General features: G+C 42.7%; 1 protein-coding gene across 2 annotated transcripts; it reads left to right on the top strand.

The window, feature by feature from the left end:
• The first annotated feature begins 842 nt into the window (after positions 1–842).
• YBX1 (Y-box binding protein 1) lies at positions 843–20,895 on the top strand. 2 transcript variants are annotated; one of them, XM_038557661.1, is made up of 8 exons: positions 843–1,146; positions 1,866–1,929; positions 12,693–12,726; positions 15,484–15,573; positions 15,874–16,176; positions 16,375–16,457; positions 19,447–19,712; positions 20,511–20,895. In XM_038557661.1, exons 1-7 carry the CDS (start codon positions 981–983, stop codon positions 19,679–19,681), a joined length of 975 nt encoding a protein of 324 aa, XP_038413589.1. In that variant the 5' UTR covers positions 843–980; the 3' UTR covers positions 19,682–19,712; positions 20,511–20,895. The 2 variants fall into 2 exon arrangements, with proteins under 2 accessions (XP_038413589.1, XP_038413590.1); XM_038557662.1 differs by lacking the exon at positions 15,484–15,573.
• Positions 20,896–22,798: the final 1,903 nt, after the last annotated feature.

The following is a 22,798-nucleotide window of genomic DNA, read 5'->3' as shown; positions in this document are numbered from 1 at the left end:
CATTTCACACGGCTGCTGCACGGACAGAATGCAAGGAAAATGGCCAGCTTGCTCAATAAACGTGAGCTGCAGTGGAATCTGGTTTGTGGCCAATACAGAAAGACGTGCATACTTAACGAGACAGTTCTTAGAGGTACGATCGTGCAGGAGGCAGGTCGCCGTGGAGCACCCCACCGCCCCCCGCCCTAAATATGCTGAGCGGGGGCGGCCCGACGGACGGCACGGTCCCTCCAAGGTGACTGCTCCGCCCAAGCGGACGCTCTTTGAATGCATCCGTTTAGGCCGGTCCCCGAAGCCCTCGCTGTGCAGACCGCACACGGCCATTGCAGAAAAGACGGCTGTATCCGCAGCGATGGCCCGAGGTCACAAGGACCACATCCAGGGACCGGCGGGGGAGAGGCGGCCTCCCCTCCACCCCGGGCCAAGGTGTCGCCGCCTCCCCTTCCGAGCCCCCGGGCCAGGCCAGGTAATCCCGGCCCCGGCGTTGGCCGCTGCCCTTCCCCCGGGCAGGACCCAACCCTGGACGTGGGGCCCGCCCGCGCCGCAGCCTCGTGAAAGTCACGTTCACTCTGCCCGTCCTCTCGGGTACTCTATGGTTCTCGTGGTGACTCTACTCTAATTCTAGTTCCGGTCTCTATGGCGGCGGCGGAGGCAGGAACGGTTGTAGGTCAGCCGAATTAGCCGCCTGAGAGCCAATGAGAGCGGAGGAGTGATAAAGTGCCGGCCAATAGGGGCCAGGGGCTGGGGTCAGGTGGTGAGATTGACAGCGCGGCTGGCCACTCAGCGGCGCCCGGGGCGGGCCGAGCGCAGGGCTTATCCCGCCCGTCCCGCCATTCTCGCTAGTTCGATCGGTAGCGGGAGCGGAGAGCGGACCCCAGAGAGCCCTGAGCAGCCCCACCGCCGCCGCCGGCCTAGTTACCATCACACCCCGGGAGGAGCCGCAGCTGCCGCAGCCGGCCCCAGTCACCATCACCGCAACCATGAGCAGCGAGGCCGAGACCCAGCAGCCGCCCGCCGCCCCCCCCGCCGCCCCCGCCCTCAGCGCCGCCGACACCAAGCCCGGCACCACGGGCAGCGGCGCAGGGAGCGGCGGCCCGGGCGGCCTCACATCGGCGGCGCCTGCCGGCGGGGACAAGAAGGTCATCGGTGAGGGCCGGACGGGGCCGGGGGTGGGGCCGGAGGGAAGCCCGGCGGCGGAACCGTTACGCGGAGCGGGGCGAGCCGGCGGGGGCGCGCGGCCGGCGGGGACCCACTCGGCGGCGCGCGGCCGCCCCTCCCCCTCCCCCACGCCGCCGCCGCCGCCGCCGCCACTCGCGCCCTCGCGGACGCCGGCCCGCCCCGGTCCGCGTGCCCGGCCTGCGCGCGCGCCCGCCGCCTCCCGCGCCCCCTGCGGACCCCGCGGCCGCGCGCCCCTCCCCCCGGGCGGCCGCGCGCCGCCGACCGCGTGTGCGGCGGGGTCCCTCCCCTCCCCGGCGGCCGCGTGCGCTCGGGCCCGCACGCCGTTGTTCCGCCCGCCCCCCCCGCCCGCTCCCTTCCGCGTGTGCCCGGAGGGCGCGGCGCGCCGCCTACGCAGGCCCGAGTGGGCCGGGCGCTTCCCCTTCCCTCACGTGCTCCCCGCCCCGCAGCCGCGCCCGCCCGCCCCGGCCCCGGCCCCGGCCCCCGCCGCCCCGGGCCCGCCCGCCCGCCCGCCCACCCACGTGTGCGCGGGGCCCGCGCGCGGCCCGGGAGGAGAAAGGCTGTCAGGTGGCCTCGGGCCGCGGCGCAGCGCGTGCGGGGCCGGGGCGCCCGAGCGTGGCGGCTTTCAAGAAAGGACGTCTGGTAATCGTGGGTTTTTTGTTTCTGTGTTTTTCCCCCCTCCCCTCCAGCAACGAAGGTTTTGGGAACAGTAAAATGGTTCAATGTAAGAAACGGATATGGTTTCATCAACAGGTGAGATGACCGCCGCCGTAGCCTCCGTCCTGCCTCTTGCATGCTCTGCTCGGTGGGTAGGCGCTGCGGACTCGGAAGGGTGGAAGCGTGTGTAGCCTGCTTGCTCCGCGGTGGCGCGAGGTGGTTTTTCCTTGAAGGCTGCGGGGTTAGGGATCTGGACACGCTCTTTGTTTTGCAGCTGAATACTCCTCGGAAGTCCGTTTGCGAGGCTTGTTAGGTGCAGGGCCATTTAAAGGGCAAGCGCAGCGAGGGAGGCAACTCCTAACGGGGCAAACAGCAACCGGAGATTTAGTCTCCTCCTCGTGGGCGCGTTTCTCACCCTGGCCACCCTCGTATGCGGCATTGAAATTGGTGGTGGGAAACGTGCTGTGACCCCCCCCTCCCCCCCCCCGTTAGTGCGTAGGGGCTATTTCCGACGCGTTAGCCTTTGGAGGTAACAAGACTGACAGTGCGAGGAGGTGAGGTGCTGTCATCTGGACTGTTAAGGTTTATATCGCCTTTGTTTAACGTTTCAATCTGTGCTGTTGTGAAGGCTTCGGATCAGTTTCACGTGAGGACTGCAACAGTTTTTATTTGTTCCTGCAGTCGCATCTGGAAGAAATCGCCCTTCTCCCGTTCTCAGTTGTTCTCTCCCCTACTCTTTCAGCCCCGTCCTTAGGACGAGTCTAGAATGGTTGTAGCAGCCGCGCTGCTAACGTGCGGGCACGCACTGTACTCTCCGTGGTCTCCCTTGCGAGCCGGGCATCATTTTCAAGATGGCTGCCAAGCCGGGCTACTGGTGCGGCTGCAGATGGGCCAGAGCACCGTGTGCTCCTAGCTCGTTGGCCTCCCAGGTAGGCGCCTGTCAGCGCAGCCGTCTCTTACCTTCCTACTCCAGGAGGCACTAAGCGGCCAGGTGTTGGAGAGAACACCTGCGAGTAAGAAATAATGCTGAATGCTTGTGAAATGGGCACTACTGCTAGAAACCAAGTGGGCAAGAGCAAGCTTCAAGACCTAATTGGCTGATGAAAAACCTTTCATTCCTCAACCGTAAAGTACCGCGGAAGTGTTCAAGACAAAATAGATCGTAAGCATTTATTTGATGGTCTGTTTTCCACGTCTGTAGTGTGGAGAAACATTTTGTTTCTTCCAGAATCTTTAGGAATTTTCCATCTGTTCATACACTGCTTTTGTGACAGGCCAAGGCTACATTTTTTAAATCAGTTTTTTGACAATAGATTACTAGCGATGAAGGAAGGGAGGGGGTGCTTGTATTTGGCCACTTCTTAGTTGATCTCTGAATATTTAGGATTTCCTTCTTAATTGTCTGATTCTCCTTACTGGCCTAACCCCTAAACCAATAGTTTTTAAATTAACGTAGGCTTGTCTTGGGAGGTTGTTTAAAAATGCAGATTCCTGAGTTCCTTCCTAGCCTGGATTCATTGGGTCTAGTGTACATTTTTAACAAAAATTCCAGGCGAAAAAAAAAAAAAAAAATTCCAGGCGATTATGTTTTGTGGGCCATACCTTGAAAACACTGCCCTTAATCCTCTACCCAGTGTTACGCTGGTGTACACATTAGAATGGGACTGTATATTTGCAGCCTTTTCTGTGGCTAGATTGTAGTTTGCGCTTTAGAAATTTTACCACGTGCTTTATGTTTTGCTGTATCTTGTTAATTGGACATAGGTTATGATTTTTGAAGTGAACAATTGATAATCCAAGATAAAAGAATACTTTATTTGCATACTCAGGTTTTTTTATGAGCTGCCATTCCTTGAATATCTGTTTTCTAACTTGGAGTCAACCCAATTGGTAGTTCTCCAGGGCAAGTTAAATGTAAATTGACTTTCGATGATCCTTTGTGTGGACTGTCCTAACTTCAACTATTTTGTCAAGTTAACTGATTTAAATGCTTTGTGTTTCCAAACCAGTTATTTCACTGATTCGAAGGCTTTCAAGTCACTAAAAATGTTGACTGCATTTAAGTCCTGGAGATGTTTGCCTTGATTAAGGAAAAATGTAGGTCTTAAACTTAGTATGGTAGTTTGCAAGTTGGTTGGGTATGTAAGACACTGGGCTTTCGGTGGGAGTTGGGGAGAGGCAGACACTGTGCTGCTTCTGTATAAAGGAGAGAATAGTGTTTGAGATGAGTGCTGTGGCTATAATTTTAACCGTGGCATTCTGTGAATTACCTACTGGTTCTTAAGATTTTTTTTAATTAAAAGATAATTTCTGTGTAAACTTTTTGATTTAAATTAACAATATGTAACAGCCTTATCAATTTTTTTTTTTTTTTAATTTATGATAGTCACACAGAGAGAGAGAGAGGCAGAGACACAGGCAGAGGGAGAAGCAGGCTCCATGCACTGGGAGCCCGATGTGGGATTCGATCCCGGGTCTCCAGGATGGCGCCCTGAGCCAAAGGCCGGCGCTAAACCGCTGCGCCACCCAGGGATCCCTCAATTATTTTTTAAAGTGTTTTCTTCAGATGGTTTTCTAGTATTAAAGGTGCTGAATAAGAGCATAGAGCTTTAACACGGCAAGCATTTTTGCTGCTTTTTGTTAGGCTGCAGAATCTAGAAATCCTGAGAAATTCATGGTTAGTCCTTCATGTGCTGTGCCTTAAACAGTAATTGGGTTACGTGACGGGAGGGGTTTATTTAATACCCCCTCCCATTTCTTTTCATTTTGTTATGAAAAGCTTCATTCAAAATTATTGAAGATGTCATTAGAAGTATGCCACAGGGGTTGGTGGTTTCAGGGTTTGATTCTCTGCTTTTTAAATCTGGAAACCTAATTTTGTCTTTTGCTTCCAGCTGTTGAGGATTAATCCATGCTCATCAAATCCATGAAAAGGCGTGAATCAGTAGCAATTTTTTTATTGGGACATGTGTATTTCATAGTGACCGCAATAGGAGTACTTGTGTGTTCTCCATAGTACTTAAAAGTGCTTGATCAATCATTCTAGGGTTTTGGGGTAGGCAAGGAATTTGGAGCACAGAGAATCCAGTAAGGCAGAGGACATAAAGTGGTGACCTATTAGCTGAATCTACCCCCATATGTTTTGTTTGGACTACACGGTGTCTTAAAAAGAATTGGGATTAATTAATGATACTTAAAATTGGGGACATAATCTCCAAAATACTCAGGTTACCAACTTTTTTTTTTTAAGATCTGAGTTTTAGGGACACATGGGTGGCTCAGCAGTAGAGCATCTGCCTTTGGTTCACGGCAGGATCCCAGGATCAGGTCCCACATCAGGCTCCCCATAAGGGGAGCCTGCTTCTCCCTCTGCTTGTGTCTCATGAATAAAAAAAATATTTTACAAACTGAATTTTGGCTTTGGGGTCAGAAATCCCATGTAAATAGATCAGCTGGGTATGCGTATTATTACCGCTTTTAACTGGGGCATTCTCCTTATTTACCATAATAGGTCAGGCTTAAGTTTCTCATGTTGACTTCCCTTCCCTGCCTGGTCTCTGCATATGCATTTGAGTTTATTACCCATGGTCTAGGAAGAGATAAACTAAGGCAAGAAAGGGTTTAGCTATCTTTTCTTTAGGAAAAATACTTAGTAGTAGCTGTCAGGTTTTTAGTCTTCTGTTTTCGGGGTTCCCTGTGTATATATATTATGTAACTGATGTGAGTGACTCCCTTCATACAGTGGTGACATTAAAAAGTAGCTAATGTTTCTCAGGCACTTAAACCAGGCATTATTGTAAGTGCTTTACGTGAACTCTTAAGCCATTTAATCCTCAAAATCGTTGGAAGTGGTGGAAACAAGCTTCAAAAGATGTCAATATTATTCTGAGACAGAAGTTGAGTAACTTGCCCTAGGAAGCGTAGTAAGTGTCAAAGCTACGGTTTGAACTAGCTGCTATTACGCTGTCCCTGAAAATAGGCCCTAGTCCCCTTCAATTTGGTTGGTATCCACAGTTAGAGGTAATATCTTAGGGTGGCTATTCTTGGCCATCAAAAGACTTTTCCTAGGTGATACCTAGCAGTCGCTGGAACTCCTGGGTTCTGATTTATTAGTTCCCCAGACTTGAAAATCTTTCTCTTTGCACTGCCTCTTTTGTATGGTTCAGTAGCACTGTAACAGCCACAGTCCAGTTTGCAGGTTGGCTTTTCCAAATTAAAAGAACTGGCTTAATATAGCTAATGCTGGGATGCAGTTGAGGAATTAGAGGAGAGAACCTTTGACACTTAGCTCACTTCTGAATCTTTTCTGTCTTTATAGGACTTGCAAACTAAGAATGGGGTTTTTTTTATTTTTAAGGGTTATTTGAATAATATGTGACAGATACAGCCTAAAATATTAACTACCTGGTTCTTAGTTTTAAAAATTTGTAGACCTGTGAGAGAATGATTGCCGCCAAGTCTCTTGGGCTATTAAAATCAGACAACTTGATCACAAACGGTAAGATCTCTCTAAATATAGAAGGTATGGATGGATAATCTATACCATGATTGACTAAATGCTGTGGCACTGACTTGGTGATGTGCTATTAAGGAAGGGTGGGTGGGTGGAGGCATAAAAGTGATGTCTTAATAGTCCCCAAGGCATGCTGTATCCTTGGCAGTCTTGAAAGAGCCCTGTTACTAGTTGTAGGTTTGTGTAGAGGGTGTTTTTGTTTGGATTTCAGAACTGAAGCTCTTCAGTTTGGTACAGACTTCTGTACAAGGCACTTTAGGATTAATTTACATTCTGATTGTGTTAGCCATGGATCTTAAGTTGGCCAGAAGTCCTCCTAGTTCACCAACTCACTGATAGGTAAAACCTTTTCATCTTAAAATCTTCTGGAATACAGAACTAGCTATTTGCCTTCTGTTTTTCAAGTATTGGGGCTGTTTTTGCTGAGTTTTCCACCCTTCAGTCTTAGCCCTTGGAAACCTCTACAATCCAGCTCACTTGAGGCAGAATGATGGAAAATAATGTGCCTGTTGGGTGTAATAGAAAACAAGTAAAAAGATAAGTAGGGCTTATGATCTTTTTGGGGGGGGGGGGGTTATGATCTTATAACCATCTACAGAACTTGGAAATTGGTGTCTTGGATGCTTTGGGTTATGGAGCATATATAGATGCTAAATCCTAGAGGGTTTTTTTGATTGTAGGATTAATAATTTGTGTTTGGGCAATTTAAGCTGTTAAGAGCGTGGTATGGTAATTTGCAACAAGATAATAGGATAAGAGCATTTAGTTATGGATACATGAGCTTTTATGTGAGGTTTCATTTAAGGCAACTGTGATTTGGCAAAAGTTTCCTAAAACTTTAGGACGCTAAAATCTTTTTTTTTTTTTTTTTTTAAGATTATATTTATTTATTCATGAGATGGAGACAGAGGCAGAGACACAGGCAGAGGAAGAAGCAGGCTCTCTGCAGGAGCCGGATGTGGGACTCTATCCCCGACCCCGAGATCATGCCCTGAGTCATCAGCTGCTGAGCCACCCAAGCGTCCCCAGGACACTAAAATCTTAAGACAATTTCTGGATAAATTTAGTAGTGTAGGAGTGAGTTTAGTGCTGGCTACATGTTTTTTACCTTCAATTGTGCTACATTAGGAACTTTTAAGAGACTTTTTATTTTATTTTTATTTTTTTAAATATTTTATTTATTTATTTTTTATGATAGTCAGAGAGAGAGAGGCAGAGGGAGAAGCAGGCTCCATGCACCGGGAGCCTGATGTGGGATTCGATCCCGGGTCTCCAGGATCACGCCCTGGGCCAAAGGCAGGCGCCAAACCGCTGCGCCACCCAGGGATCCCTAAGAGACTTTTTAAATCCCAGCGGGATTTCTTTTTTTCTTTAGCATTTTCCAAACTTAAAAACGGTAACCCCTTTTTTCCTTGAGCCTCTTGCGGATTCTTTTTTCCTTGAAATCCATACTTATTTGGTGAATAAGGACAGTACTACTGGTTTGGTGAGAACCTGAGAGGTGGAATTTTTATGAAAACTTTTCAGTGTAAATAAGGCCCTTATCCAGCCAGAGGTGGAGTAGAAGAATACAGCAGAAAGCGTACACTTGGGTTCAGAGCAGGAAGACTGCTGTATGGAGTGATACGGTTGGAATATTGTGGTCCTGTGCTGTCATTAGACTTGTGGTTATTGCATCTGAGAAATGTAATTTTTAATTTGAATTTTAAGACTGATACCCAATTTAGTGTTTGTTTTGAACCACTTTCTCATGAACAGCTTGCGTTTGTGAACCTACTTTTCAGAAGTGTAAAAAAATAGAGCAGATTATGAAGGCTTAGTATGAAAAAAGAAGTGTAAAATACTTTAGTGTTTTATACTGATTGTACATGTTTAAATGGTGAAACTAATTTAACCTGCTTTTACTTTTTTTATTGTGGCTACTAAAAAATAAATGTAGATACAGATTTCCCCTTGCAATCCAAAAGTAGCGCATTCCCATGAAACCTTTCAAGAAAGTGAAATGATGTAAAGTGAACTTAGTTGGACAAACATGTATCAAGCTTGCATTTTATTTCTTTTGGACCACAGTACTAGGCAGTGAGCTGCCAGTAAAATGTCTCTGGCAGCAGTATGTATAGATGGGCTTTGGTTTGATGATAGTGTGGTCTTCAGGTAAGTATTGTTTCATCCCCACTGTCCAAATAAGGCAACTCGCCTCAGATCATGTAGTTAGTAATGGGGATAGCAGCCAGAATTCTTACCTTGGCTCCAGTGGTTCTCCTAAGGAGCACTAAACCACTGCTGTATGTATACTTCCAGGCTCTTTTCCTCTTCCTCCTCTCTGATTGGTAGGACTCGTAATATGTGGAAAACATACTGTAATAAAAATCCTTGAGGATAGACCATTTCTTTTTATTACTGGTGCTTATTAGCACAGCGCCTAGCTAGCTTGCTGCTTTTTTAAAGCTTTATTTTATGGGTTGGGGGAGGGACACAGGGAGTGAGGAGAGTCCTAAGCAGACTCCCTGCTGAGCAGAGTCCAATGCAGGACTGAGATTACAACCTGAGCTGAATCGAAGAGTTGGACACATAACTGTCACCCAGGCACCCCTAGCTAGGTAGCTTACTAGTATATTGGTCTGCCCAGTCCATAATTTTCTACCCTCAGTCAAGTATGGTAAAGTTAGAAGTATGCCTCTTGGTTCTCAGCTTATACCACAAAAGGTATGGTTCAGTACTAGGGATGTCTCTGTTCTTCTTACTGCATTAATAATAATAATGGGTCAACAAACTACCACTCAACAGCTGTTATTTGTATGGCTTGTGAGCCCAAAATAGTTTTTACAAGGGGGGAGGAGATACCTAGCAGAACTTTGATCTAATTACTTGGAATAGCTGTGTAATGCAGGTGAGGATGTAGGGATACTTATTTGTTGTCCTCCCAGAAAATGGAGAGACCATATTACTGTAGGCTGCTTCTAGAGCTAAAAATGTAATGATTTCCAAATTGGTCAACATGCTTAAGATCAGTCTATGGAGTCCAATTCTACCACTGAGCAGATGAACCCATACTTCATTTCCTAATTTGTAGAATGAGGGATTAATGATAGTGTCTACCTCAGGATTGAGGATTGAATGGTACGTATAGTTAAAGCATTGGAACAATATCTGGAACTGAAATCCTCAGTAAGGTAAGCTGTCTGTCCTATCTAATTTTTCCCATTTTGCAGATGAAGGAGGAGATCCAGTGAGGAGGAGACTGCTTTCCAAGGTTGCACAGCTGTTAATAGTGGGATGAGGACTAAAAATTGGGTTTTCTTTTAGCAGTACCTTGAATTTCTGCATAGTCACTTAAGTTGTAACTATTAGATCGATTTAATTAATCTAAACTGTAGTGTTGTTCTATTTTGGTTAAAACTGCGTTTTTTTGAGCTGTCACATTTCTTAAATTCCAGGTATACTTTGGCTATGGTAATTCCCTAGTAGGCTGGTTTGTTCACCAAGTACATGAGCGCTGTTGTCTGGCACATCATTAATGAGCCTGTATTGGTTCCCACATACCTTTGTACCTACAAAACCTCTCCTTAAGCTGTCTTTCATGGGATGTTTAGGTGTATTCCTACCTTGGACTTTTAAGAAGATAGTTCTAAGTACTAGATAAGTAGTTGCTAAATATTCTAATTCCTTTTATGATCTTGAAGTTTAAAAAAAATTTTTTTGGCTGTTTATTTTTTTCTTTATGAGAAACACAGGAGAGAGAGAGGCGGAGACACAGGCAGAAGGAGAAGTGGGCTCCACACAGAGAGCCAGACGTGAGACTCGATCCCAGGTCTCCAGGATCACGCCCTGGGCTGAAGGCGGCGTTAAACCGCTGAGCCACCTGGGCTGCCCTGATCTTGAAGTAAAAATTTTTGTAGATAGCTACTTGTATTTCTTTTTAGTGTAGTGTGTAGTGTATTGTATGTACAGTAGCTACCTGCAACTATATCAGAAGACATGTTGAATAGTCAGTGGCATCACAGATACCAACTGATAAAATGATGTATTGGCTACCTAGATACACAAGTGGCATTATCAGTAAATGAACTTTTCTCTATATGGAAGTCCCATTTTTAGTAAATTTAATGGATATTAAAACTAAAATACCAGATTCAAAACTCAAGTTATAATAAATGTACTTATAATTCTTTACCTAGTCCTCCAGCAAGCCTGACCTCCTCCTCACCCCGATAATGGCAAATAGTGCCCATCTTTGGAACAGTTTTAAATGGCCTATTGTGATCAGCACTGCCTCTGTTGAGAGTTCCTGTTCTAGACTTTGCCCAGCTTTCCTTCTCTATTTACCAGATTTTTGTTGCATTTCTCCTTGGATCCTTAAGGGTTTGAAATTCAATCCCAGTGTTAGAAGTGAGAACTTAAGATTGATGGCTGTGGAACTTTGTGGGAAGCCTGTGGGCTTGATAGATGGGCCTTATGGCAACCATTAATTCCTTAAGTTTTCCAGTACTATTTATTTATTTATTTATTTATTTATTTATTTATTTAATTATTTATTTATTTATGATAGTCACAGAGAGAGAGAGGCAGAGACATAGGCAGAGGGAGAAGCAAGCTCCATGCACCGGGAGCCTGATGTGGGATTCGATCCCCGGGTCTCCAGGATCGTGCCCTGGGCCAAAGGCAGGTGCCAAACCGCTGCGCCACCCAGGGATCCCCAAGTTTTCCAGTACTTAACTAGCTTGTAAAGGTCCGTTTTTAATCACTTGTTTTGAATAGCTTTTGCAGTATTCTAGGTGTGTGTAGATTTTTCTTTTAAAGATTTAAAGTTCTGTTACCATATATGTCCTCATTTTACAATAATCCAAGCTATATGGATTCTTTGATGCATAGTTCAATAAGGAGCCAACAGTCAGTAAGCCAGTCTAGTTCATTGCAACTTTGGTCCTTTTGTCATTAAATATTAGTTATTGAGCCCATTCTCTGACTACTGGACAAAATGAAGAAGGTGGGGGAGGTCATTAAAGGTCTGGAAATGTTTCTCCTGTAAGTTTTTGCTTATAGTATCATCTTAACCCCACTGTCCTAGCTAAAATAAGCTCATCATATTTTTCCCCTCACTTCCAAAATCCATGTACCCATAAAGTTTTCCCCATTTTTACCTCAAAAAAGAGATCCTCAAATATTCCCTCACAAATGCCCCCTAGCCTAGGCTTCCATCAGTCCTGGTCTGGGTTTCTAGAGTAGTTTTTAGAACTAACTAGGCTCCTCTTGTATTTGAAATTTCCCTAATATCCACAAAATTTTTAACATTCGATGATGTTATCATGCCATACTTGTCTACTCAGAAGCCTTTGGTGTCTCTTCTACCTACATAATCATTTAGCCCCTATTCATTTTACCCTCCCCTGCTGCCATATGCTTCATGCTCTGGTCTGTTTGAACCCTGTTTGTGTTCAATTTGCTATTTGCTTTACCTCTGTTGATGACTTCCTTTCTGTCTACTTCTGGAACATGTTCTCATTTTCCAGTGAACTTCTTTTAAGGTTTAAGCCAAATGTTGTGCTATAAAATAGTGTCTGATACTGAATGTAGGGGTGTATGCACTAATAGGAAACTACCTCATTCATCTGTGCCTCCTTAGCTCTCCAGTACAATGCTTGTCACCACATTAATGATGTGGGTATTGACATGTCCATTTAAGGAGCGGTTTTTAGGTTCCTAACAAAAAAAATTGAGCAGAAAGTGTTTTCATGTACCCCATGCCCATACATGCAAACCTCCCCCCCGCCGCCCCAGTCAGCACCAGAGTGACATTTTATCCTTACCACATCGCCCAAAGCCTATAGTTAACATTGGGACTCTCACCTGGTATTGTACATTTTGAGGGGTTTTTTTTTTTTTTTTTAGAGGTTTTTATGAAATCAAGGAGAATTGGGAATGGTGAGGAAGAAATAAGAAAAGGTAATAATGGAAGGAGATATATTATCTGAAATTAGTGTAACAAGGCTCTAGTAAGTGGTATATGCTAGGAAGTTTTGTTAACGTTTGGTAGAATAAGGAGGATAGTTGCTAGTCATTTAAACCCTCTTAATAGCCTTTGGCTTGTCACACTTAAGACATTTTTTTTTCTTTTTAATGTTTCTATAGTTAGTGAGATTACGGCCGTTGGCAAGTGCTTAGTCTTAAAAAAAATCAAAAACTATGTTTCTGCTTTAAGTTTCCTGGTGGCTGGTTGGCAGCCAGAATGTCTCTAACAATAGGAAAAATAGGGGGAAGTGCACCAAGAACCAAGCTTATTCTTCACCTTTGGCAACATGAAATGTGTTCCATTTTCTGACTTTTTCAACTTGGTTCTGTCTTGCAGGAATGACACCAAGGAAGATGTATTTGTACACCAGGTGAGTGCTTGTGTGAATGTTTAGAGTCCTAGTTTTAAGGGTTGTGACAAAGGGATGGGTGTTTTCTCAACTGTTCCCTGCAAAAAGGTTATTTTATCCAAACACCAGTTTAGCTCCAGTGCCTACTCTAAGAGTGGGAGTCTGCTTGAATGTATACATTGAAACATTGTATTGGTGGTTTACTTAATTAAAATAGGTGTTTCAAATAGGTATTTTGTTAATAGCTGTAGCTTTTTTAAATGAGGAAATGTGCTCAACTCACTAAATTTTGAAACCCAATTTCAGAGGAAGAAAAAATCTCCATTGACTAGTATTGCAGTAAATACACAAACTTTGAGGGTTTTTTTCAAACACTGTCAGATTTCACCTCTATGGTAAGGAAAAAATCATAATAATCCTGGGGAAATAGAACTAAGCCACAAAAAACATAAATTTGAAGTGGACTCTAGAATACCAAAGTTAGCTTGGGTCCTTCTGTTTAAAGTACTTTGAGAATTTCAGTTGACTTGGAAAATTTATAAATTCTCACTAGTTTGTGGTTGAGTGAAAAGGCAGTGTGACAAAGTTGACAATCACTCATTAAATAATTTTCGGATTGGCTTCAGTGTTTAGAGAGGGAAAAACTAACATGGGATGATCAGGTGCCATTTGTTTAGCTTTCACAAGTACATTTAAGAAAAATACTTTGAAAAATGAGCATTAAGCAATGCTTAATTTTATTAAAGTACATTTACTGCAGTAAACACTAATATCTCAAGCTTAGGTATCTCATGGGCTCTATTGGACTTCATGATCCTCAACAGGTTTGCAGTGGGTAGGAAGTACGTACACAGTTGTGTATGTGTGTGCACTGCATTTTTTTTTTTTTTTTTTTTTACCGAGACTGTTGAAATATTATCTTGCATTGAAAATCACCCTAAGAGCTTCTTAACCACTTTTTTGTACTTTTTATCTAGACAACAAAAGACAGGTTTCACACTCGCACTGTTACTCAGGCAGGTGTGAGCTTGATGGCAGCATACTTCTCTTAGGAAGGGCTATATGAGGTTGGTGCTTTTGTCCCTGAGGTGTCAGCAGCAATCAAGGGAGCCAGATCAATCTCTAGTAATGTCCAAAACCTTATCAGATAATCATAGGGTCAAATATATAAAGTATGGAAACATTAGAATTCTAAACATAAGGACACCTGGCTGGCTCAGTCAAAAAAGCATGAGACTTTTGATCTCAGAATCATGGTTTTGAGCCCTACGTCAGGTGTATAGATTGCTTTAAAAAAAAAAAAAAAGTGAACCTTTAAAATTAAATCTTAAGCATAAGTATAGGGCTGCTCAGTGTTATTTTTAAAACAAATGTTTTATAAAATGGAATGCCAACTCCTTTGTGTTCCTTACTTTGGCATGTTCAAGGAATATGCACATTGAGGAACAAGAGACCGCAAGGCTGGTCGGTCTTCCTTGTCAGCAACACTAAATGGTTGGGGCACATATAGGGTGTTTTGAAGATGCTGACTGAAAGAAGTTTTGAGATTAAAATTCTCTGTACTTCTGCTATCCCCTATGACTGCAGGTAATTGAGAGTTGGCTATATATGGAAGGTATGAAAGCTGTGACAGTTTAGATGACAGATGAGATCAATTATTTGGCTGAATGCATGTCACCCACATGGTACTGACCCACAGGTGTCACCAATATGCTTTCCTCTTTATTTTGGAAGTGGTTCAACATTTAGTGGTTTCTTGAGACTTTGGATGCTCAGGTCTTAGTGTATCAAGGATATTGCAGTTCTGGGCAACTTAGCTTAATTGGCTTCAGCTTTGTTGATTGTCCTGTCTCCTATGGAATGGAAATGCATGAGTGACCCTGTAATGGATACCGCTGTGATGTATTAGAACATGGGATTTGGAGTCCCAAGATCTGGATTTAGAAAAGTCCATACTGTGCCACTTAGCTGTGTGACCTTGGGCAAGTCACCTAACTTTTAAAAGCCTGTTTATTTGTAAAAAAGGAGTAATAATACCTCACCTCATTTGTCATGAGGTTGACTAACACATGAAAGAACTTTATTGTATTCTACTCAACTCAAAAGTGAGGTGTTATTCTTCCCCTTTTACTTTGTTGTAGCAATCTAGAGAACAAGTAACAATGTGAGATTTATTGTATTTGGAGGTGGTAATAACCTATTATCCCATGTGGTCTGATAAAGAGTGGCGCATAGTCAATACATGTGAATTGCATTTGCATTTCCATTGAAGTACTATCACAGACCAGGTGGAAGGGATTTTGGTTGACATTTGTAATTGAGTTTGATATGGTTAACACAGGGACAAAGTTGGTTTTGTCAACTTTGAAGCATGCAAAACTAAACTCGCCTGTCATCTAAACTGGCCCTGTGTGGGGCTAGCTTCTACTATTAAGTGCAGTCTTTGGGGATAGATGGATATCCTCATTTTGTTTAAAGCTACACATGATGCTTTTGCAAAAGGCATTTTAAAAAAAATAATTGTTGTGTCGAGTGTTAAATACTTTAGTTCGGGAAAATAGTGGTAAAATGTTGGGGCCTTGTAAGATTAGAGTATTTTGGTTGAGGTTGGGGGTAGCATTGGTCCCTGTTTTCCTAAATTTATTGACGGTTTGGTCTTACATAAAGTTAATTTTAAGTGTATATCCAATCTAAAATAATATTGACTCTGGTACATTTTGAATGAAAAAGCACATTATTCTCCCCTGTTAATCTATTTTTGGAATGTGATATTACTAGACTGCCATAAAGAAGAATAACCCCAGGAAGTACCTTCGCAGTGTAGGAGATGGAGAGACTGTGGAGTTTGATGTTGTTGAAGGAGAAAAGGTGAGGATGCTTTTTGTGTAAAGGTTTGACTTCAGTATCGAAATGTTTTGGAGATCTCTATCCGTTAGGATGGTGGCTCTAATGTGGATGGATGGGTCAGGTGATCACATGAACACAGGTGCATCAAGCCTAATGTGCTGGCTGCAGTTAGAGGGCAATCTCTTCGGAACAGTGAGGAACTGATATTTAATCATTTCTATGCACCCCTGGCCACATAGACCCTTTGTTATTTGCTTTGTGTAAATTTTGTAAAGTGTACTTAATTCTGTTGTCACTGTCAACATATGATGGCTTTTGTAGGGTGCGGAGGCAGCAAATGTTACAGGCCCTGGTGGAGTTCCAGTGCAAGGCAGTAAATATGCAGCAGACCGTAACCATTATAGACGCTATCCACGTCGCAGGGGTCCTCCACGCAATTACCAGCAGAATTACCAGAATAGTGAGAGTGGGGAAAAGAACGAGGGATCGGAAAGTGCTCCCGAAGGCCAGGCCCAACAGCGCCGGCCCTACCGCAGGCGACGGTTCCCACCTTACTACATGCGGAGACCCTACGGGCGTCGACCACAGTATTCCAACCCTCCTGTGCAGGGAGAAGTGATGGAAGTAAGTTTTCACCAAAAAGAAAAGCATCAACAGCATGCAATAACTTTAAATAGAACTGCATTTTATGGATGTCTTCCCCTATATTGGAGTGATTAGTCTCATGGGGAGCATTTTTTTTTTTTTTAACTCCTGTATGCAAACTTTGGATTTGTTTGGGTTTTTTACTCTATTACTGATTGAGTCAACTTGTCTTTTCAGGGTGCTGACAACCAGGGTGCAGGAGAACAAGGTAGACCAGTGAGACAGAATATGTATCGAGGTTATAGACCACGATTCCGTAGGTATGGTTTGTATTAAATTTCTCAAGCATATGTTAGGACTCAGCAGCAACCTGCTTCTCCTGCAGACTTTTTGAGTCATTTTATTTGTTAACGCTTAACGTTTTCTTTCATCAGATACCTAAGAAGTGAACCTGAAGTCAGTTATCTTTGAGAATGTGTTCTTTGCTGGCACTGGTTAAAAACAGCTTGTGTAAATGAGGTCTACTTTATACGGTTGTGGGTTCTCTCCCTCCCCCAAATGAGGGTATGGAATTTCAGTTTTTTCTGTCCTTGAACAGGTGAGAGAATAGTTCAACCTGTGTTATATGTTTAAGACCTGCTTCATTGGGAGGGAGAAAGGTAAAGATAAGCATTGCCTTTAAAGCATTAAGGGAGTATGAAAACTGTACCTTACCATATATGAAGAATTTATGGTGTCACCCCCGACACCAAGGCCTAATTTTCCATTAATCACTTCGCAATTTAAGTTTTAAGAAACCCATTCTTTACTGTAAAAGTATCCAAAATACAATACAGAAGTCTTCAAAATACACTGTGACTCTAAGAGAGGTTTCTGGATACCCATACACCCATGTTTGCAAGGAAAGCACAGCACTGAAGTTTCAGAAATTTGGAACTCAGTTGAGATTGCACTATCTACACCAGTATATATGCGTTGAGGGTTTTGCAGTAGCCAGTGTCTGTAATTCTTGTTTCCATAGATGTGTGTTGTGTCCTCTGAGTTTCTATTTCATGAAAATGGCCTGCAGTTCTAGCTGATTCATTAAAATCTCCACCCATTGCTGGATGTTGGGGATCAATGGGGTTTTCCCTGTTGAGTGGGGAAGATTATTGATGCTGACAGATGAACTTTGTTGATCGTGAGCTGAACTATTGTTTAAACTAGCTTTTAATCTAGACCTAGATTACCTTGTTGAAATACTGCGTATAATACCACAGTATCATTTTTTACAGTGACCAGTGCATTTAAAATTGAGCTAAAATAGGCTCTCATGGCAGTCTGTTCTTTACATTCATGGGTACCAATGGCAGAAAACTTGGTTTACTTTTTTGTTATCCTAATCCTATAAAGATGCTTAAATTTTTTGCCTTGCTTCATTAGTGTCTTTAAAAATTGCACGTGAGTTTTTGTTGATGAGTGCTTCAGTTTTGCTGTTTGCCTTTTAAGTTAGATGTAGGAGTCTCATTTGAATGGATAGACAAGTTGACACTGCTAGATATAAAGAATGGGGTAATATCCTAATTAGGTTCCAGAGCATATTGAAAGATCTGTCACTAAGTGTAGCAGTTTTCACTGAAAAGGAGACCAATGAATGGCGATGAGAGGAGGAGTGGTGTTAAGAAATAGAGGGTGTATTTGTAGGCTGAAAAATGGCAGTAGAAGACAGTTGGCAGAAGGCGACTGTTAGAATTATCTCCAGATAGGATAGGATTTTGTGCAAAAGTGAGGGTTGGACCCTTTTGTGTGTAAGAAGCCAGAGTGTGTGGGCACTGGTGTGCTGCTAGTCAAGTCAAAAGGAGAGGGAGAGGTAAGAAGTGGGGGGAATTTGGGACAAAGATGTGGAATGAGCTCTAGGAATCAAAGGATAGAAAAATGATCACAAATCTAAAGTTGGGTCCACCCAATGTGATTGTCTTTCCCAGCCATTTTTGAGCAGCAGGCTTAGATTGAGCAGAGTTGAATTTGTCTAGCATTTGTCAATTCTGATGAAGATTCTGGGATTGGGATTGGTCATAATTTAATGGTGGGCTTTACATTCTTGGGTAAGAAGGGAGAAAAATATTAAAGAATGGGAGCTAGAGTAAGTGATAAAATCACTGGATTATAAGTCCCAGTGGAAATAAAAGAATGGGAAAACAAGAATGAATTAAACTACAAGAATAGGAAAAGGAGTGTTTGGAGAGTAGAATGCTTAAAACTGGGAGAACTCAGAATAAACAACTGGATAGGAGGTAAAGAACTTAAAATGCTCAAGTTATTTGAGTCTGTCAGGATAACTACAACAGGCAAAGGATAGTATATGGAACCTAGCCTAACATAAGATTTGAAAAGCTCAGAGTTTTAGAAAGAAAAGGGGAAAATTGACTTAGAAGCCAATGGTAATGACCACTATCTAATTCCAGACTTTTTCACTACTCCCTTCCACCCTCAGCCAAAAAAAAAAAAAAAAAGGCTCTTGTGTCCATTAATTAATAGTCCCTCATTTCCCTCTACCCCACCCCCTGGCTACCACCATTCTACCTTTTCATGGGTAAATCTGGGTCCACTGCACGGATGTCTTATTTTGTTTCGTTAGTCAGCTGATAGGCACTTGGATTGTTACATTTTTGTTACTGGTTATCATAAAATGGATATTTTCTCAGGTACAGAACTCTTTGAGTGGAATTGCTGGGTCACATAGTAACTCTTTAACATTTTGAGGAATTGCTGGGGTGTTTTCTAAAGCTCCTGCACTGTTATATTTACACCAGCAGTGTGTGAGGATTCTAGTTTCTTCTCCATATCCTCACCAACACTGGTGGTTTTCTGATCTTTTGATTATGGCCATCCTGGTGTGGGTATGAGGCAGACTCGTTTGGATTTGCATGTCCTTAATGATTAATGATTGCTGTGTATTTTGATTATGTACAGAGAGCGCCTCTTTTATTTTTGATGCCCTGCCTTTTCAGCATGTGCTTCTCTATCCATGAAGGATCAGTAGCACTTCTTCCCAACCCTGGTTATGCCACTGCTAGTGGTTTCATGATTAACTTTGTAATAGGTTAAGTTAGTCCATTAAAACTAATTTTAAATGCACATCTCTCAATTGACACCTACAAATCCTTGCACACTCATGTTCAGTCTGTGAAATAGGAACAAAGTTTGCATTTGTTTTTGATAAGCAGGCTAGATACAGAGTTTAGTTGACTGACCCAAGTGATAACACTGGTGGGTTGGTTAAAGAATGAAGGTTTTTCATTAAAAGTTTTTGCACAATGTTCATTCCAGGGGTCCTCCTCGCCAAAGACAGCCTAGAGAGGATGGAAATGAGGAAGATAAGGAAAATCAAGGAGATGAGACCCAAGGTCAGCAGCCACCTCAACGTCGGTACCGCCGCAACTTCAATTACCGACGCAGACGCCCAGAAAACCCTAAACCACAAGATGGCAAAGAGACAAAAGCAGCCGATCCACCAGCTGAGAATTCGTCCGCTCCCGAGGCTGAGCAGGGCGGGGCTGAGTAAATGCCGGCTTACCATCTCTACCATCATCCGGGTAAGTAGGCTTAGGTGGCCTTCTGCCTTCTGAGCAGAGTGGTGGCCATTCATGTAAGAGAAAATCCCAGGTCGTCAGGTAAGATGAGCCATTGTAAACTTGAGGATGTCTTTTACCCACAGTCCTCTTCAGGTTACTTGAATATCCTCTTTGGGTAATGGCAATTATCAGGGCATACTTGGCCTCTCAGACACCTCAGTTGTGACAGCTGAAGGCTTATCTAAATATTTCTTGAATATTAGGGCCTTTTGTCAACTGTTCTGAATGAATTCTGTGATTTCACCAGTAGGCTGAGAGTCTCACTATAACTTCATCCTAAGAAGTATGATGATTACATTGTATTTTCAAACAAAGGTGGGATAGTTCACTAGCATTAATAACCTGCATGGTGATGAGCCCTATAATCTCTTTGGGGAAAGTGGCAGCTTTGATATTATATCAGTTCTACAGTTAAGGAATTCCAGCTTTTTACCTGATACTGAGAGGCATATAATTTTGTCTTTGGCTCAGAAATTGTCATTTCCAGCCAGTGATACTTTTGGTTTATTTCCTCCTATTTTCCGGGTGACAGAAGGTCATCCAGAACCTGTAAATAGCCATTCTTGTTGCAGAGCATTGTGTCTGCCCCTGTTCGTAATCTGTGTCTTGGGATAAACATATAGGTTTGTTAATGCCTTCTTCCCTACTTAACTGATGTGATCTGGAGCAATTTGGGGTTATACTAAAAGAACATTGTAGTCCATTGTGCAAGATAAGCTTAATTCTTTTTTTTTTTTTTTTTTTTTTTTTTTTTTACAGTTTAGTCATCCAACATGAAGAAATGAAGATGAAATTCCAGCAATAAGAAATGAACAAAAGATTGGAGCTGAAGACCTTAAGTGCTTGCTTTTTGCCCATTGACCAGATAAATAGAACTATCTGCATTATCTATGCAGCATGGGGTTTTTATTATTTTTACCTAAAGACGTCTCTTTTTGGTAATGATAAACGTGTTTTTTAAAAAAAAAAAAAAAAGCCTGGTTTTTCTCAATACACCTTTAAAGGTTTTTAAATTGTTTCATATCTGGTCAAGTTGAGATTTTTAAGAACCTCATTTTTAATTTGTAATAAAAGTTTACAACTTGATTTTTTCAAAAAAGTCAACAAACGGCAAGCACCCGTTAATAAAGGTCTTAAATAATTGTTTTTGTGTATATTTTTGTCTTGTTTTAGTTTGTGTGTCCTTAGCCTTGGCCATAGGGCACTTAACTTAAATCTAGTTGCAAATAGATGGTACTCACTGGATTACACAGGGAAATTTCCTTAAAATGTGTGATTAAGTGACCTACGAACTTCTACTGAACAAGAGAAAATATTTACTATGATAATTTGGACATTTTTCTCTTTCTAAATTCTTTTTGCTGGCAGTGGTAAAGGGGAGAAGACATGCTCTAGCATCAACTAATTCTGTTCCCTGCAAGCCACTTATTTCTGTGCTTGTGGAAGAATTATTTCAGCCTGCCACACGGCCTAGTGTGGTCAGTAAACAGGCTCAGTTCCTGAGTGTGATTGATCCAAGATGGTAACAACAAATTAACCCAAAGGAAGACTTGATAAAGAACTTGGAGGTCGTTGAAAATAATTATGTGGTCTCAACCCCCTTCTAACCTAAACCTGTTTTGGTTATTTTATGGTATCTTGCTACATGTTCATTTGGGATCATCCTGGACAGCTCTCAGGGAAAAGATGCCAGGGGTTTAGAGTAGCACTTCCAGGAGTCTTGCAGTTCTGTGTAAGTCCAGGTGGTGGTGCTCCTTTCCAGAGTGTGCTCAGAATTCACAAGATTGCATTGCACTGGTAACTTTAATAAAAACCTATGTTACTGTTTTTTTTTTCCCCCCCACCAAAAAAACTGAAGAGAACTTCTGCTTTTATGAAAATAGTATTTGGTGTTTGTTTTGCGGCAGTGAGCTGCTTGCAGAGGACAGTGCACACTGAGCAGCAAGAGTGGGTCCACCAGGCTCCTTCCCTAAGAACAGTCAAGTCACCATAGTTTGGAACTGTAAGCATCTATGCTCTTTTTTTTTTTTTTTTTTTAAGATTTTATTTATTCATGATAGGCAGAGAGAGAGGCAGAGGGAGAAGCAGGCTCCATGCACCGAGAGCCTGACGTGGGATTCGATCCCGGGTCTCCAGGATCGCGCCCCAGGCCAAAGGCAAGGCACCAAAGCACTGCGCCACCCAGGGATCCCATCTATGCTCTTTTTAAATTGAAATTTAATGTATAGTATAGTATTGGTTTCAGGTATAGAATTTAGTGATTCATCACATGGTGCTTCATTAATGCCCATCGCCCTTTTAGCCAATCTCCTGGCCCGTCCCTGCCCCTGCCCCAGCAATTCTCTAAGAATCTCTAACAATGGTTTGCCTCCCTGTTTTTATTTTTACTGTCTTTCCCTGTGTTCATCTATTTTGTTGAGTTACACATAAGAAATCCTATATTTGTCTTTCTCTGGCTTATTTTTCATAGCATAATACGCTAGTTTCATCCACCTTACAAATGGCAAGATAATCATTCTTTTTTGATGGCCAAGTAATACTCCATTGTGTGTAATGCACCACATTTTCGTCCATCCATTGATGGACATTGGTAATTGCTTCTTCACTTTACTCAGCTTACAGAGGGTTCCATAGGAATGCATTGCTTTCAGATAGGGGAGACTTGACATGTTAGTGTGACTTTATAAGAATATGTGGCTGAAGCAGAGTAATAAGCACAGGAGAGTGGTAAAGAATTAGGTATTCTGTACCTGGCATGTGGTATATTTTGTTCTATTCAAAATGAGAAACAAGGTGAGGGTGCTTGCTGTCATGGTTTATGTTAAAAACATTGCATTGAAGTCCCTAGGTAGTGTGTAGAGATAAAAATCTAAAGAACGGAAAGGAAACCATGACGTATGTCATAGATGATACTGGCAACCAAAAGTCTGCAGTCAACTTAAGGATGGATAATGTGTTAGTAAATGACTAACACCCATTTGTGTATAATAGCTAGTAAAAACTTTTTTACTTCATGGTAGCATCAAGGAAGTGTATTTAGGAGTATA

The sequence above is a fragment of the Canis lupus genome, chromosome 15 (genome assembly GCF_011100685.1).
Source record: "Canis lupus familiaris isolate Mischka breed German Shepherd chromosome 15, alternate assembly UU_Cfam_GSD_1.0, whole genome shotgun sequence".
Taxonomy (NCBI): domain Eukaryota; kingdom Metazoa; phylum Chordata; class Mammalia; order Carnivora; family Canidae; genus Canis; species Canis lupus.
Note: the sequence above shows the minus strand (reverse complement) of the source record. Positions and strands in the feature narration are given on the sequence as shown.

Coding starts and splice junctions, on each gene's coding strand:
- YBX1 (XM_038557661.1), top strand. CDS start 981: ATGAGCAGCGAGGCCGAGACCCAGCAGCCGCCCGCCGCCCCCCCCGCC. Junction 1,147..1,865: donor CGGGGACAAGAAGGTCATCG/GTGAGGGCCGGA, acceptor CCTCCCCTCCAG/CAACGAAGGTTTTGGGAACA. Junction 16,177..16,374: donor TGCAGGGAGAAGTGATGGAA/GTAAGTTTTCAC, acceptor TTGTCTTTTCAG/GGTGCTGACAACCAGGGTGC.